The sequence below is a fragment of the Convolutriloba macropyga genome, chromosome 3, assembly GCF_964194025.1.
Source record: "Convolutriloba macropyga chromosome 3, txConMacr16.3, whole genome shotgun sequence".
Taxonomy (NCBI): domain Eukaryota; kingdom Metazoa; phylum Xenacoelomorpha; order Acoela; family Convolutidae; genus Convolutriloba; species Convolutriloba macropyga.
In genome coordinates, this window is record NC_134470.1 from 16,523,442 (window position 1) to 16,538,310 (window position 14,869).

Genomic DNA, 14,869 nt, shown 5'->3' on the forward strand with positions numbered 1-14,869 from the left:
TCATTTCTTATTAATAATGGGTTAAATATAGAAAAAGTAAAACAAAATATAAATTTATTGAAGAGTATAGATAATTTGAAATAAAAAGTATAAAAAAAAATATATCAAAAAAGAGGGAATCACTCTTCAAGAGCGAAAAAGAGCGATCTTTCTACTGGGGGATCACTCCGAATAAGAGTGAATCGCTCTTAAAGAGTGAAACGTAAATTTTGCTTTGATTTTTTGTTTTTATTTTTGATTTTAATTGATTTTTAATTGAATTGATTGAATTTAGAGCTAATATATAGTAGTGGATAAAACAAGGGATTCAACAAACAGTAAAATTTGGCCCGATTCGACATGCGCGATTAGCGTTAGGAGAAAGGGACAAATTTTACTGGTGGTTGAATCCCTTGTTTTATCCACTACTCTCTCCAGCATTGTTTTCAGCACAATGTTGTAAGGATTGAGCAAAATAGCAACTGCTATTTGCTCGCTATATCTTGTTAGTAATCTAGTACCTTTGAAAGTGACATAACTTGCTCTTAAGTCAAATGTATTGTCGCATATATCTTTCAGAAAACGAGTCACTAAACAAGCTTCAAAGTCATGATTCCTTTCATTGAAAATGTCTACTGGGGCACAATTTATTTTTCAAACCTGATTTTAAGAGTTTTAACTGAGTACAATAGTACTCATAAGATAGAAAATTTGAGATAAAAACCAAATTTTTGATGTTTGTTCAGTAATTTGAGAACAATATCGAATTAAAAACGCTCGTATAAGTTTTAAAGTGACAAAAATCTGGAGAGTCTGACGTCAAATTGCTATAAAATTGCAATTAGAAATTTTGGCATTTTAATACTTGCAAAATGCTTTTTTGTGCATTTTGTAGCTAGTTATTTCACTCTGCAGAAGTCTTTTAAATTTCTGACTCAGCGCCTCTACAATTGCTCAGCAAGTTACAGAACTTCTAAGTAAATGCAAAATCACGCTTCCTATACATAAGCACATAAGCGGCTACACAAAACTAAAAACAATTGAAATTATAAATTCAAAAATAATAGTGCCGCCTGGGTTTTGTAAACATTGAATTTTTCAAAGAAATTTGTGTAGCTCATTAGCTTTTTTAGTTTTTCAGTTTTGTTTCTCATTTTTTCTTGCTTGGGATCCCGAAATACTCGTATGTTTTTTTCAGGCAACCAAAGTAAGTCAATATAGCATAATTGGAGCGTTGAGGAAGATATCCAGATCTACAAAATAACGTCAACCAGAAAGCCATCTGTCTCGTTTATAGTTTATGAGACTGAATTTTTTTTTCAAACAAACAATTAGGTGCAACTAAACGGTGACGTCTCAGCAAATAGACGTACCAAAATTTAGAATTAATCAACGAATCTGATTGGACGAAAATTGGCCAAGTAAATGGAAGACGCAAAAGTAATACAATACAGCATCAATGAGCCGAATTCAATACAATAGCTCCCTGTATTATTTCTGAGAAATACAAGCATAGATTTTGAATTAAAAAGGAAGGGAGGCGGACAAAACCATTTATTCAACAATTTCTTGTTTAAGTAAAATAAAGCTTATGAAAATGTGGTGTACTTTGTTAGCGTAGAACCGGGTTGTATAGCCAAATTGTTAACAAATCAGGATATTACAAGTATTATTCGGGTTTCTGAGGAACATAATCACCTCCCCCTACCATCGAAATAAAAACAATTAATATTGAACAAGAACTATTTAGTTGTACTCGACAAAACCCAACAAGACCTTTGAAGGAAATTTATGAAAATAACCTTAATAATGTTTCCGATTTGTTCCCCCTCGCTACGAAAACTTTAGGGGCACTCCAAATCGAAACCGATCTTTAACTCTACCACCAATACCGAAGACTTTAGACGAGGTTTTCATTGGAAAATCTTGGACAAAAAATTTCGATGACCGCAATTTTTTACTTCATCAGGAGAGTGGTATTGTTATACTTGCCACTGATGCTGGTCTCAATTTTTTTCAACAATCAAAAGTTTTGTTGGGGGACGGTACTTTTAAAAGAGCACCTCTCCATTCTTACAAATTTATACTATTTACGCACCCCACGAAAATTACAAAATATCAGTTATTTGGGCATTTCTGTGCTCGAAGACAGAAGTTGATAAAAAAAAAATTTTGGAAACTTTAAAAAACAAATGTTTCGAATAATTTCAAAAACTTTTGGCACCAGAGTTTATAATTATAGATTACGAAACTGGGGTCATTTCGGCCAATTCTCAAGTTTTTTCATTTTCAACTCATTTAGGTTGCTGGTTTCATTACACTCAGTGCATTTACAGAAAAGTACAAGAGATGGGTTTGACAACTCTATACAAGTCGGACGCAAATTTTCACAAAATTGCTCGAAAATTATACAGTCTTCCTATTTTACTAGAAACAAAAGTTATATCCGCGTTCATCGATTATCAGAACTCAATCAAAAATCAATTGGATCGCAACAGAAACTTGCAAAAAATTTTTGATTACGTTTGGACTTTTTGGCTTTTTGGAAGCCTGAAGTTAGAAATGTGGAAAGTATTTGACCGGCCAGTTACCATGAGAACCACTTATAAGAGTGAAAATTGGAACTCGGTTTGGAACAAAGACATTGGGGCAAGCAACCACAATTTTTGGAACACCATTAAAAAACTAGGAATAAAAAGAGCGAGAATCTAATTTGGAATTGCTTCGACTTGAGCAAGGGGAATCATCACCTTTGCAGAAAAAAATTTATGTGCATTTCCATGAAAAATACTTCGCCTGAAAAACTTGTATTTGGGGGGCTTAATTTCCCTTAGTTCGTATTGGCAAATTATGTCTGAAATGTGTTATAAAATAAAACAGTCAATTTAAAATGATTTTCTATGTATAATTTTGTATGTGTTCAATTTAATTTGCGGCTATGCTAATCCGCTGCCATTTTAATACACGGAGCTATTTGTTCAATTAAATTTGTATTATTCTATCGCATCTTGCCTCTGATTGGTCAATTCATTTTCTATATTTTGGTACGTCTTCCATATTCACTAGCGCCAAACTAAATAGCACTAGTTCTATAAACTAATGCAAACGAAAATAACAATTCATACACAAAATTTTCCCTGGAATGTTCTGCGTCTGAAAACATGCAATCTTTCTCAGTTGAATACATTATCCCTCTTATGAAAATGGATAAAATTGTTGCACGGCACATATCAAAAAGAATCTCCTGACCTATGCGAAACCTAAAGGTCATCTTCTATAACAATAACCAATCATGCCATTTATTTTCCTAGTTGATATCTGTTTTGTTTTCGGTCATTAAAAAGTAATGACATTACATAAGCAAAAGATCTTTCTCAAGTGGAGATAAAACGCATTTTAAAGGCTTTCATTAGTAGTTATTTTTAAATTGTACGACGTTCAATCTAAAATTTGTATACTGCTCTATATTTAAACTAGTTTTTTTGAGGCTGCAGGGAACAATTTAGTTTGAAAACAAAGGAATTTGCTCCTTCGTAAGTAGGCTTAACGGCAGCTATTTTTAAAAACCCTGATACTTTTCAGCATCAGTCACTCTATAAAAAAGTAGGTGAGAAGCTCGCAGCTGATTGATGTTCTAATGTTATCGTTTTTGTCATCAAAGCCATCACGAGTCTCGTGAGAACCATTCCTGAGAAAATACATTGTCTTACAAAATTTTGTAATTAAAAACTGAGGGAAGGGGAAAAGTGATCAAACAATCAACCTTTTTTTGTTAGATAAGAGTTTTCTTCAGTTCTGTTAATTCTTCCATCAAGTTGTTAAACACACAATATATTACTCGGTGTCAGTGTAATTGGGTATCTCTCCCGTTTTGGGTTCCCAGACACAGCGTTGCAGACATTTTGGTATCCAGTTAGAGGTTAGTTCTCTTTAATTAATTTTTATTTTAAATACAACGTTTTTAAAGGTATTTCATACTGTTAGATCCCCTTAGATTTCCTTTATAGTAAGTGATAAAATATTAAACACGTTTCTTGAAAAGTTGCGTTTTTTTATAAACGTTTTACATCAAGTGTTTGGTTTTATGGGCCAAAGTTCAAATTTTCTTTATATCTTGGAGTAGATTCAACGAGAGCTTAAGAACAAAAAAACATTCCAAGTGAGCTGCTCCGCCACTTAAAATGCTTTCGGCTCCACCTGTTTATCCCATTTTTGAGGAAAAAAAGTCAAATGATCTGACGAAAAACTGCGTTAAAAGACAGCAAAAATAAATAAATTGCTCCAAACTTCATTTGAGAGCAATTAAAACAACGCTACGTCGTATTCTCACATTTTTTTCAAGCTGCCTGTTATCAATTCCACCACCTATGAAAACCTATGCTCCAAATTGAATTGTACTAAGTGAGATTCGAGCTTTAATTCACGACAACTTGAGTTTTTCCGCTGATGCCAACAGGAATATGCTATCGCAGTGTCCTCTACTTTGTTTCCAATTGCCCAAAAACATTTTGTAATTTAAATCAACTTTAATTTTATATCGAAAAGATTGAGTAGATTTTAATCACAGTAAAAATTGATTTTTGGCATTGCGCATTTGACAGCCGATTTAAACCTTGAAATTTCCGGTTGTTGAGGCAACGCTTAACAACTAGACAAATCAATTAAAGGTCAATCAAACAGTGGAATTAAAGTAGCATGACATGCGAAGTTTAACGCTACATTCTATAGAGGCCAGTTTGGGTTCATCAATTTTATCAATATTTTTATCCAGTAATTATCAATAGTACGTAATTATCATGCATGAAGTGAAACTCAAACTCAAACTAGCAGATATCGAATTAACCCAATATCAGCAAATTGTCAAAACCACGTTTTCTTGAAATTGCCAAATTGAGTACATTATTACAACAAATTGAGATCAAATGAAGCACAAGATACCATATTTGGCTTGCCAATTTCAGTGAGTTTTACAATATTCTCGCCAATTCAGAGAGTGCGGGGCACCATACAAGGTATACCGAGCCCCAAATTCAATGTACTCAGCGAATCCTGGAATATAAAAATCTATATCCAATCAACAGATCAGAATACAATTGTTCAACACTACAAATACCTTGAAAACTCTCAAAATCAATTAGTTGCTAACAGTTGAAACCCGTTAATTTGGTCATATTACACTGACATACAGTGCATATTGAAGCCCAATTCTTTGAGCGATATATTACTTGTTATCGTTTCTGGTTTCTATAGATCATCTTATTGATTACACAGTTTAAATAAATTTGATTTGATGAAAAGAACTAATTATGATATTCTCAAATTTTTTTTTCTGAGGAACAAAACTGATTGATGATTTTAATTGGAATTTTCAAAATTGAGTCATATTCTGATCTCCCGTTTACAAAAGAGACTATTTAGAGCGCTAGAATTCGGTGTAGATTTATCTAAAAGCTTGAAGACGAACTTGTTGTCAGCCTATTTTGCAAATTCGATTTATAATTTGAGAAATAAAAAAAACTCAGGCAAAATTTGATTGTTTAACTTGAAAATATTTTGTTATTCTGAGCAAAACAAGTTTGCGGAGCAGCAAAGCTGAAGGATCAGTTATTGGGACTAACTGATTCTCGAGGAATGTATTAGTAATCTACAGTATGACGGATAATGTAGTTCACAAATTTATTTGCAAAAACGTTATATCTGGACAGATTTGAAACCGCTGAAACGAATTAAGTTGTGAAAAGTTCTCCTTTTCGTTGATAGAGCAGACGTTAAACCAATATTCATGTCAACATTTATTTCTTATGGACTTCCGGCATCGATGCGACATTTCTTGTTGGCATATTAGATATGTGAAATTACTGAGCGACAATTTTTTGGTGATGGCTACAAAACTCCTTTAACGTGATTTAGATAAACATTTGGACCCGGCTTCGCTATTTCATTTCTCACGATTTTTGCGAAATAATTTCTTGGACTGTTAGCTTTAATCTTTTTTATACAATCAATGATAACCACTCTTTATTATATACAAGTTAATCTTAGCCTACGCCTCATTTCTTTGAAATGACTTTCAAAATTAAGTGAAAGATAGGGGTCAATAGTTGCTATGATTACATGGACCATAGTTAAAGTCGACTTTCATGTCAAATTCTTTGAATTACTGCAACCAAATCTTTGGTTGAAAATTAGTCAAGACGAATTTTGTTCATGGAACGAAAATGGTCGAGGCAACTTTCTCTCATGATTTGCAGCTGTTGCTTTTCATAAAGGCGCTATTGGAAGAGAGTGCAAGAACTTTGAGACCTTAAACCGCTCAATTGAGCACCGTAGAAGTAATGTTTTGATTATTAATTAAACACTTTTGATTTTTTGCGCTTCCAAAGAGTTCAAACCCCGATTAAGGTTTTGAAAAAGTTAGTTCTGTGGCGTGAGATAAAATAAGAGAAAGTCCGGCTATATTATACGCACAACAATGGATCGTTGCGTTAGACATAACATCGAAGACCTTGCCTTTCGTCGAGCCAAACTCAGTGACTCCGTTTATTGTTGAGCCCAATTCGAGGACAGTATTTTTAAGTTACAGTCGAATTCGAGTGCAAGTAATAGATTCGAGCCAATTTCTTTTCATGTCAAGGCCTGGACTAGGGAGTTTGCACATAATATGCCTGAGAGCACATCTATTCTGTTTAACGCCAATGTGATACGTTTGTTTGGATTGAATAATAATAATCTTTATATACCAGGTTGAGGCCTTTTTGAAAATCAACTAATCAGACCAAAATCATCTATGATCGAGAATTTCGCTCGTTGAATACTTTGGTGCGTTCATGAACTCGCTACATAGATCCCTGCTTGCGCAGTTTAGAAGGCATCTAACCCTCTATGTGCATTCAAAAACGGTCTGTTTTATAAACGAGGTCATACACAGACCTCAACACCTGTGACGGCCAACTTTTCTCATTGTTGACGTTTCACACCCGTTTTTGGTAGAGCACCCACCGCCGTTGCATTTGAAGTGAAACCCTAAAGTTAATTTATTTCAATCAACATACCAACAGCTTGTCCACTCGGACTGATTGAAAAGAACGATAGAGCACTGCTATCATCGCTAGCTTCGTATATACGTCTGTGTGTCTTCTTAGCCACATTGATCACCAAAATCTCTGCAAAGTTGTTCACCAGAATCTCGTCTGGGTTCTTGGGGTGCCAGGTGACCCCCTGTATCTCTCCTAATTTAGACATTGCCGTCTTTGACCTCACTTTCATTCTTGACGGGTTCTCGTCTGAGTTCTCCACTGAGAAGATCTAAGTGCAAAACAAACTTTGTAGAGATGATAGAATGCATTAGAAGAAATGGAATGACTGCTGCCAGGATTAGTAGTATTTTTGATTTTACATACGTACGTGATTTTTGTGTGAGTTTATTGAAACAGTACGATTAAAACTGTTCAAAAATATTGTCCATTAACTCAACTATACAATAGCTCAACTATTCCAAAATAGATCAAAGCTCACTGAAAATAAAACAAACACATATGCAAGTTTTAAAATCCCGAAAGTCGGAAATTCCTATATACGGAAGTTCCTATATACATTGCCAGGAGTAGACTTCGACAAACTATTTTCATTTGCAAACGTTCGGCATTTCCAAGTTGCGTGTTTTAAGCAAGGTTACGTGACTCTGTTACTTCAAATTTCGGGCTCAACATCTTGAATGCAACGCGGTTCTCGATAAATGCAAGAAGTCCTCAGTGACTTCAAGCAGAGTCACGTAACCTATACATCAGGTGCGCTCGTAAATTGAGAAATTTAGACAATCTTTTTGTTTCCGATAGTTTCACTAAACCTAAACACTGAAATAAAACACCAATTTCAACTTGGACATATTTGTTTCAACTGAACTTGATTACGTATAACGATCGTACTAAAATTATGCTTTTAGCAAGTCTTTTGGCAGTACCTGTAGTTCCGTCTCTGACACGAGGGCGAAACTATTGTGAAAGGGAGACCAGACAGCTGCTGTGAAGTGGGACTGATGACTGGATTTAGGAGAGGAGAGGGAGAAGTCGTCATTCTTGAATATGTGCACTTTGTGTCTCTCACAACATACTATAACACATTTAGGTCCCAGCATAAGGTCCTCGACCCAAATCAGGTGTAGGCCAGACGGTCTTAGGTACCTAAGACCATCTGGCCTATACCTGGTTTGGGTCGAGACAGAAGGGTCCAGACCAAACAGACCAAATATCAAGTATGCCCTAGACAAACACAGTTTTGAACTACTCTGTCCACTCCGAACAGACTTTAGTCGTCTTGGCAACCCAAATGACTTTGGTCATCATGGGCCAAACCAAAAAGACTCAAGCCAGAAACTGGGCCAGACGAAAGAGAGCCTGGGCCAGACTGAACAGTCTTTGGTAACCCTGACCGAGCAGACCCAAGGCAGATTTTGGACCATACAGAATCAAACAGAAGGAAAATTTATAGTAAAAATCAAATTAATTCAAACCGAAATTTAATTAAACGGAAATTTAATTAATTTAATTTAATTTAATTAAACTTAATTTAAATCGGCTTGGTTTATGTTTACTATTTTTCTTATGAACATATCGTCATCTCTAAGAACACTGTAGTTTTCGGAAATGAAGTTGGTGCATTTTTTATATCTGTACACTTTGTTGCTAGTTGCTAAGGAACCTTGCTTACGAAAAATTGTCATTTTCACCGCCCACTTCACTTTTCTTTGCGGTTGTTTTGGACTGGACTTTTGGATCAAAACACAGCTTGTTTGGACTGTGATTACCGTCTCCTTTATTGATATGTTAAGAAAAATTAACGCCTTTTTTGTTAAGGGTAATAGATTTAACCGAGAACATTCACATATTTGCCTAAGAACTCCGTTCATTGTAATTTGTTAGGTTAACATCTTGCATTCAAGCCCAAATACAACACCTTAGTTGAGAAGATGAAGCAAAAAATAACAAAGATTTTGCAGATCTTCGGTACATTCTGTTTAATCTTAAGAAACCTTCGGTTTTCAATACCTTATTACCGAAAGGATCTAGAAATTAACCGCCAATATTTTTTTTGTTTCTCTGTGGTGGTGTTCTGTTTCTTTGAGCTCTTTTTTTGTCACTTCGCTCCCCTCTGATTTTCTATTGCTGTTCTCAACTGAAAATGTTTTTTTATGCTGCTTTCTAGATTTACCCATGTATAGAACCATCTTTTGCGTTTTTCCTATCATAAAAAAAGCAATTATCATGATGAAATTTCCAATGATTCCGCATCTTTTAAGTATGCAGGTGTTGCCCTCTTGCCATCCCGTTTTCGACTAAAGATATGATCTCATCTGCTGGATTTTAGTTCCATATTAAGATCAGGCAACTGATCTGCTTTAATTTGCACGCATAACAATTTATCAATTCTTGGAGTTTGAAAATGCAGAACTCTTACACAAAAATCAATCCAGAACATTTCAAAAAACAAATTTTACATGATCGAAAGGTGGACACACAATTGATTTGCGGACAAACAATCATTCTGATCAAATTGAGACAGTCGCGCTCTCAAGTGTTCATTGTTTACTCTTGGTTTAATTGGTGCACATACTTGTGTGTTTTGATGCGCATCTGGTCACATTTTCGTTTTTGGGGTCCATATCAATCCAATAATTCCAAACTTAAAAGTAACAAACACGTCGTAACAGGCATTGAATCTAACCAGCGGTGATTTCGTTCTGGAACCTCAGAGATATATCAATGGTTCAACAAATGACTTGGAAAAAACATACCTAGCATGTCTTGTTTCACCTTGCTCCACGATAGAACGTCAGAGAAAGAATCGAATGACAGAATATGACTGACATTGAACTCTGTGGTCTCAAGGGAGACTACAAACACATCCACCCCACTGCCTGAAGATGTGGTGTAACTGTTTCTATTGTCTGTTGAGTTTAGCTGTTGATGGTGTTGTGACTGACCACACAGAACACCAATTAGGCTACTGTCTGCATTCCACTCTAACTATAGCACAAAGTAGGATTTTTTTCAATTTTTGCCTCAAGAATTTTAAAAAGTTATTTGAACGTAATATTGATTATATTCAATTATTCTTTACTTCCGGACCTTTCCTAACTACGGTTTCCTTTTGCTTACCTACACGACAAATGATTTTTATCCTAAAAATTATATGATTAGTGAAATAACTACTTAGGAAAAGCATTAAGCAACTTAATGCGTCGTCATCTCACCCAATGAGCGTGGAGACTTAAAATCAGCCACAAAACTACAAAATTACGCTGGACATGAGGATTATACTGCAACATATTTATTGTCATTGAAAGCCCGATTGTTTCGGTTGCAAGTTCAAAATCTGTCTCAAAGAGCAGCTTGATTTGTTGATGATTTGAACTGGTGAGAATTTTGTGATTAACTAATATTCCATAACGAGATGTCCAACTGGGGAATTTAATCCCATTAAAAACATTAAAAAAATTCACAAGGATAGTATATCATTCAGGAGAGCAACAAATTCCGACTTAAATGGACGTGAGAGTATTAATGAAAAAGGGATTATTTTGAAGTTAACTTAGTGTTAACTTCTAATTTTTTTTGCGTGAATTTGTTTTCTAAAATTTTGCTAACACCTATATATAATCTTTGATTAATTTTTGCGTTATCAGATAGTTTCCAAAATTTTTCTTACTTAAATTTTTATGATTTTGTTAAAGAAAAGAAAAGTCAATTGTACTACTAAACACTAATGCTTGATAACAATGTTTTGGGTTTGCACATTATAATAGCAGAGCTGAAAAAATCTCAGGTTTTATCAATTTTATGTCCCGTATAAGCATTTCAATGTTTCCGTGTTGGGCTGAGAAAATTATGCAAATTATACTTTTTTGATCTAGCAATATGTGTTAGCAAAAAATCAGAGCTAACAAGAAAACAAGCGCGATATTACATAAAAAATGAATCAAAACGACATTATTAAGTACAACTTCAGTAGCCGTGTCTAAGAAATTTAAAAACCAACCAGAAACTGTTACGTTCGAACTTTTTGTAACACCTTCAAATTAACAAAACATAAATCAGTACAGTAGATTTCTCAAAGAATGCTGGTTTTAAATTAAACAGTCCTGTAACGAATCAGACCAAAATAAAACTTCTTTGTGCTTGATAGTAGTTGCAAACAATTTTTTTTGGTTGAAGATTTTTTTAAAAACAAACCTATAGTAAACAAAAACTGTGTTTAAACAAAAGTAATAGAGGGCTATAACATATTTGAGAGAAAACAAAAAAAGATTGAAACCCCATCGAATCGAATCCGAGGATTATTATTAATGCACTTTGAACACAAAAATCATTAAAACTTTTCAGTGTTTCTGTAGAGTAGTGTTCCAAAAGCACGTAAATCGTTATATACGCGACACGAGCTGCTGAATAAATCAATAAGAAATTATTAAACAAAAAAAGGCTATGAATTTTTTTCATATTGCTGGCTAGGTTTTCTCAGGAAAACTAAAAATATGTTTCTTGGAAAAGATATATTCCCAAAATTTTTCTATTGTGAATTGACATCTTTCCATAATGATTTTGAATCAACTATAAAGTAATTATAAAGCTCTATACATCTTCTTTGCATGTACACAAATCTCTTAGTGACACAAAAAATGCGATTGCAACTGCATTGCTTAATTCTGCGCACTTTGCATTTTTTAATCAAAAGTAAAATAAAGAAGTATCGAAAGGAGTGTGAATTTTTGAAATCAAAGAGAAATCGGAAAACATAAGGAAGTAATATGTCAATAGCAAGAGAAATCAGCCTCAGAAACTGGTAATTCTAGAAAAAGAGTTGATGATAAAACGAGAACTAAATGAATTAACACATAAAAATGTATTTAGAGTGGAAACTGGTGCAAATTAATTGAGAATGGAAACAAAAAACTAAAAGCCTGTAAACAGATCAATCGAAATCAATGCGAGAAGAAACCGAAGCACGATACTAAACTGTAATATTAAGTACAGATTAGGTACATATATTAGGTAAATAAAGTACATAAGTGTCATTTTAATGTAAATTTAATCATTAACAGAGAGTCTGCCGAAGTTCTAAACCGGTTGGAATCAATCAAATCAGTAACCATTTACAGTAAACAAGTAAATCATAGGCTATTAAAAAATAATCCCAAAATTAACCGAAATCAGACAAAAACATCCATAACAGCAAAAAACAATTAGTTTAGAATAAGCCCAAAGAATAAATATAAACAACCATATCTCAGACAGAATTCAAAAAAATCTTTTAACAACTAAGTTGAAGAAAAAAAAATCTCAAATGCTTAATTTTAATTACGATTAATTAATATGAGTACAATTAATTATATTGGTGGTGCTTATATTTTCTCTATTTATTTTTTCCGAAAGCAAAAAAATATGATCTCGACTCATTTTTTGATAAAATTACTCAGCTTTCTGGATGCTCAAAGTCACATGAAAAAAAAAACAAATTGCGACAAGTTGTATTGGTTTCTATATTTTTCCAAAGAAAAGTGAAATTCAACAGTTTTGCTGATCTGATTTTTCTCACTTGCTAACAAATGACTCCCATAGTAATGAATTATTACTTTTGTGGATTATAAAAAATTTATTCCTAGCAACAGCAGCTATACCTTAAGGACGGGTTGTTTGTTCCTAATGATGACCCTTCTGAGAAGTGTACCCGAGGCAGTCCACAGCCACACCCTCCCATCCTCAGTACCCACTGCCAATAAGCCACCCCCTCCCCCACTGGCCCAGGAAAAACACGTGACTACATGTCTGTGCGCCAACTCTGGCCCTGGAGAAAGAGACGTGTATATACAAATTTTGAGTCAATTTTTATCCACTCTAGAGTTCAGGACGAGTTTGAAACAAGTAGATACAATCCATGGCAGGTTACGTAAATTTGATTTATATCTGACTTATATCTCGAACTGCTGCGATCGAGTTTCTCGACTAATGTCAGATTTTCTCAGTATCTTCATCAAAGTCACGCAAACAATGCAAGAAAATTTCTTACAAAAATAGACCAGAAACGTGTAGTTTCATTTGGGAATTTTACCTTGTTAAAAGGTCAGCCGCTCACTTCCTTTTGACTTTCACTGTAAAAATATTTTTTATAACTTGTTATGACCAAATTCGCGTATAAATTAAAAGAATTTTGGCCTTTTTTTTCAATTCAAATTTTTTAAACTGTTTAATTTGATATTGCACATTATACCCCCTCCCTTGTGCCACCCAATGATGGTCCAATCAACTGATCACAGGTTGCCTGGGTTTGATACCTCAGCTTTACCAATTCCTTTGTGTTAATATGCCTTACCTAGATCAGGTACGGACCTCCCGGATGACTGCTCATCGATTCCAGGTGCTGGTGGCTCCACACTGAAGAAGTCCTCATTGAGAACCATAAGTGTTTTCGCATTCTTTCTAACTGCTATCAACTTCCTCTCTTGAGGACTCCACTGAGCAACTGCCATCATTGGGTGGTCATCTGTGACGTCATTTGCCTGCGATGATGCAATTTGTGACGTCACGAGGGATTTGGAGTAGCATATCCATGCCATGTGGCTGTTGTCACCGCTGGCCGAAATTTCCGCCATGCGCTCAGAGCCGAAACTGGTAATAAAGAACTTTGATAAAATTTAAATCCGTTCTAGATTGCTAAAAGAAATGTGAAATAATTAAGAGGGGCGTATTCTTTTACACCGCCAATCGTATGATCAGCGGTCTATATTTATTACTGTTATCAAACATCTGTTAAAGTTTCTATTGTGCTGGTGTTGATTTTTATTCAAAAACTTGTATATTATTTGTCTTCTAATTCATTAAAATCTAATTTGCCAAAAGAGCATTTATGCGTAAATGATATTTTTTAACAATACAACGATGAATATTATTAGTAGTAATAATGGTAAAGCTGTTATAAATTGTGTTTGTATTGGATTTGGATTCTAGATTTAAAGTTGATTCCAGATGAATCGTTTTTCTAGTATTGCTCAAATAAACGTTGATGGTTTAAGATCCGAAGCTAAGCGCATGTTTAAACGTTGAAAGATCGGCTTAAAATCCGAAGCCAAAGCTTGTTTGTTTGAGAATAAGAGATCTACTGTCCAACAGATTGATTTAAAATAATATTTGTTCCCACTGGAATGAAAACTCTTTTGCTCTTCTTTTGAAGCTTTGCAGAAAAAACATCTTTTCCTATCCCCTTTTAATGCGTGTAAGGGATTTTGTTTTGGCTAGCTTTCTTTGTTCAAAAAAGTGACCAATGAATATGTTTTGGTAACCTACTTTTGGTGATAATCATTACAAAAACCGCAAAAGTTGCAAGACTCTTTTTAAAAACTGTCCTGCGAGATCTTAAGTGCAAAGTTTATCAGTCAGGAATACAAAAAATTGCAAGGTAAACGCTACTTGCAAGAAGACTAAAAACAACTTTCAAGAATCTTGCTCGTTTGTCTCGGTCGGTTGAGCTTCGCCTTGTTCGGTGCATTTCGAGATGTTCTGTTTCTTTTATAGAGCAAATTATTCGTGAAGCATTTGCTCAATTTTTTTCGCAAATTAGCAGACATGGAAGCCCAAGTTGTAATTGCTTATTGGACAATGACTTTTTTTGAACATCTGTGCGTTTGATTTCTACGTCACTAGGTTCCATGTAGGATCAAAAATTACTAACTGGAGCATATTTTTTAAGGTTTACAGTTTTTTAGAAGTAGTCTATATATTACAGCTTGACCAGAACACTTAAATCTTACAAGATAACCATTTGTCTTGGAAGATTTTGCGAGATAGCCATCGTTTTGCAGGATTTTGCAAGGTAACCAGCTCTTTCAAAATCTTGCAAGATA

The 14,869-nt window shown here is 34.4% G+C and overlaps 1 protein-coding gene across 2 annotated transcripts in view; it reads right to left on the reverse strand.

Annotated features, from left to right (window-relative positions):
* LOC142336901 (uncharacterized) overlaps window positions 1–14,869 on the reverse strand; it is a 36,746-nt gene that overhangs the window by 16,131 nt on the left and 5,746 nt on the right. For both annotated transcript variants that reach the window (XM_075385876.1, XM_075385875.1), the window contains exons 3-7: window positions 13,342–13,637; window positions 12,650–12,816; window positions 9,770–10,001; window positions 7,940–8,088; window positions 7,032–7,284 (exon numbers count right to left, since the gene is read on the reverse strand). In XM_075385876.1, the coding sequence (XP_075241991.1) occupies window positions 7,032–7,284; window positions 7,940–8,088; window positions 9,770–10,001; window positions 12,650–12,816; window positions 13,342–13,637 (1,097 nt within the window). The remainder of the gene's footprint in view (window positions 1–7,031; window positions 7,285–7,939; window positions 8,089–9,769; window positions 10,002–12,649; window positions 12,817–13,341; window positions 13,638–14,869) is intronic.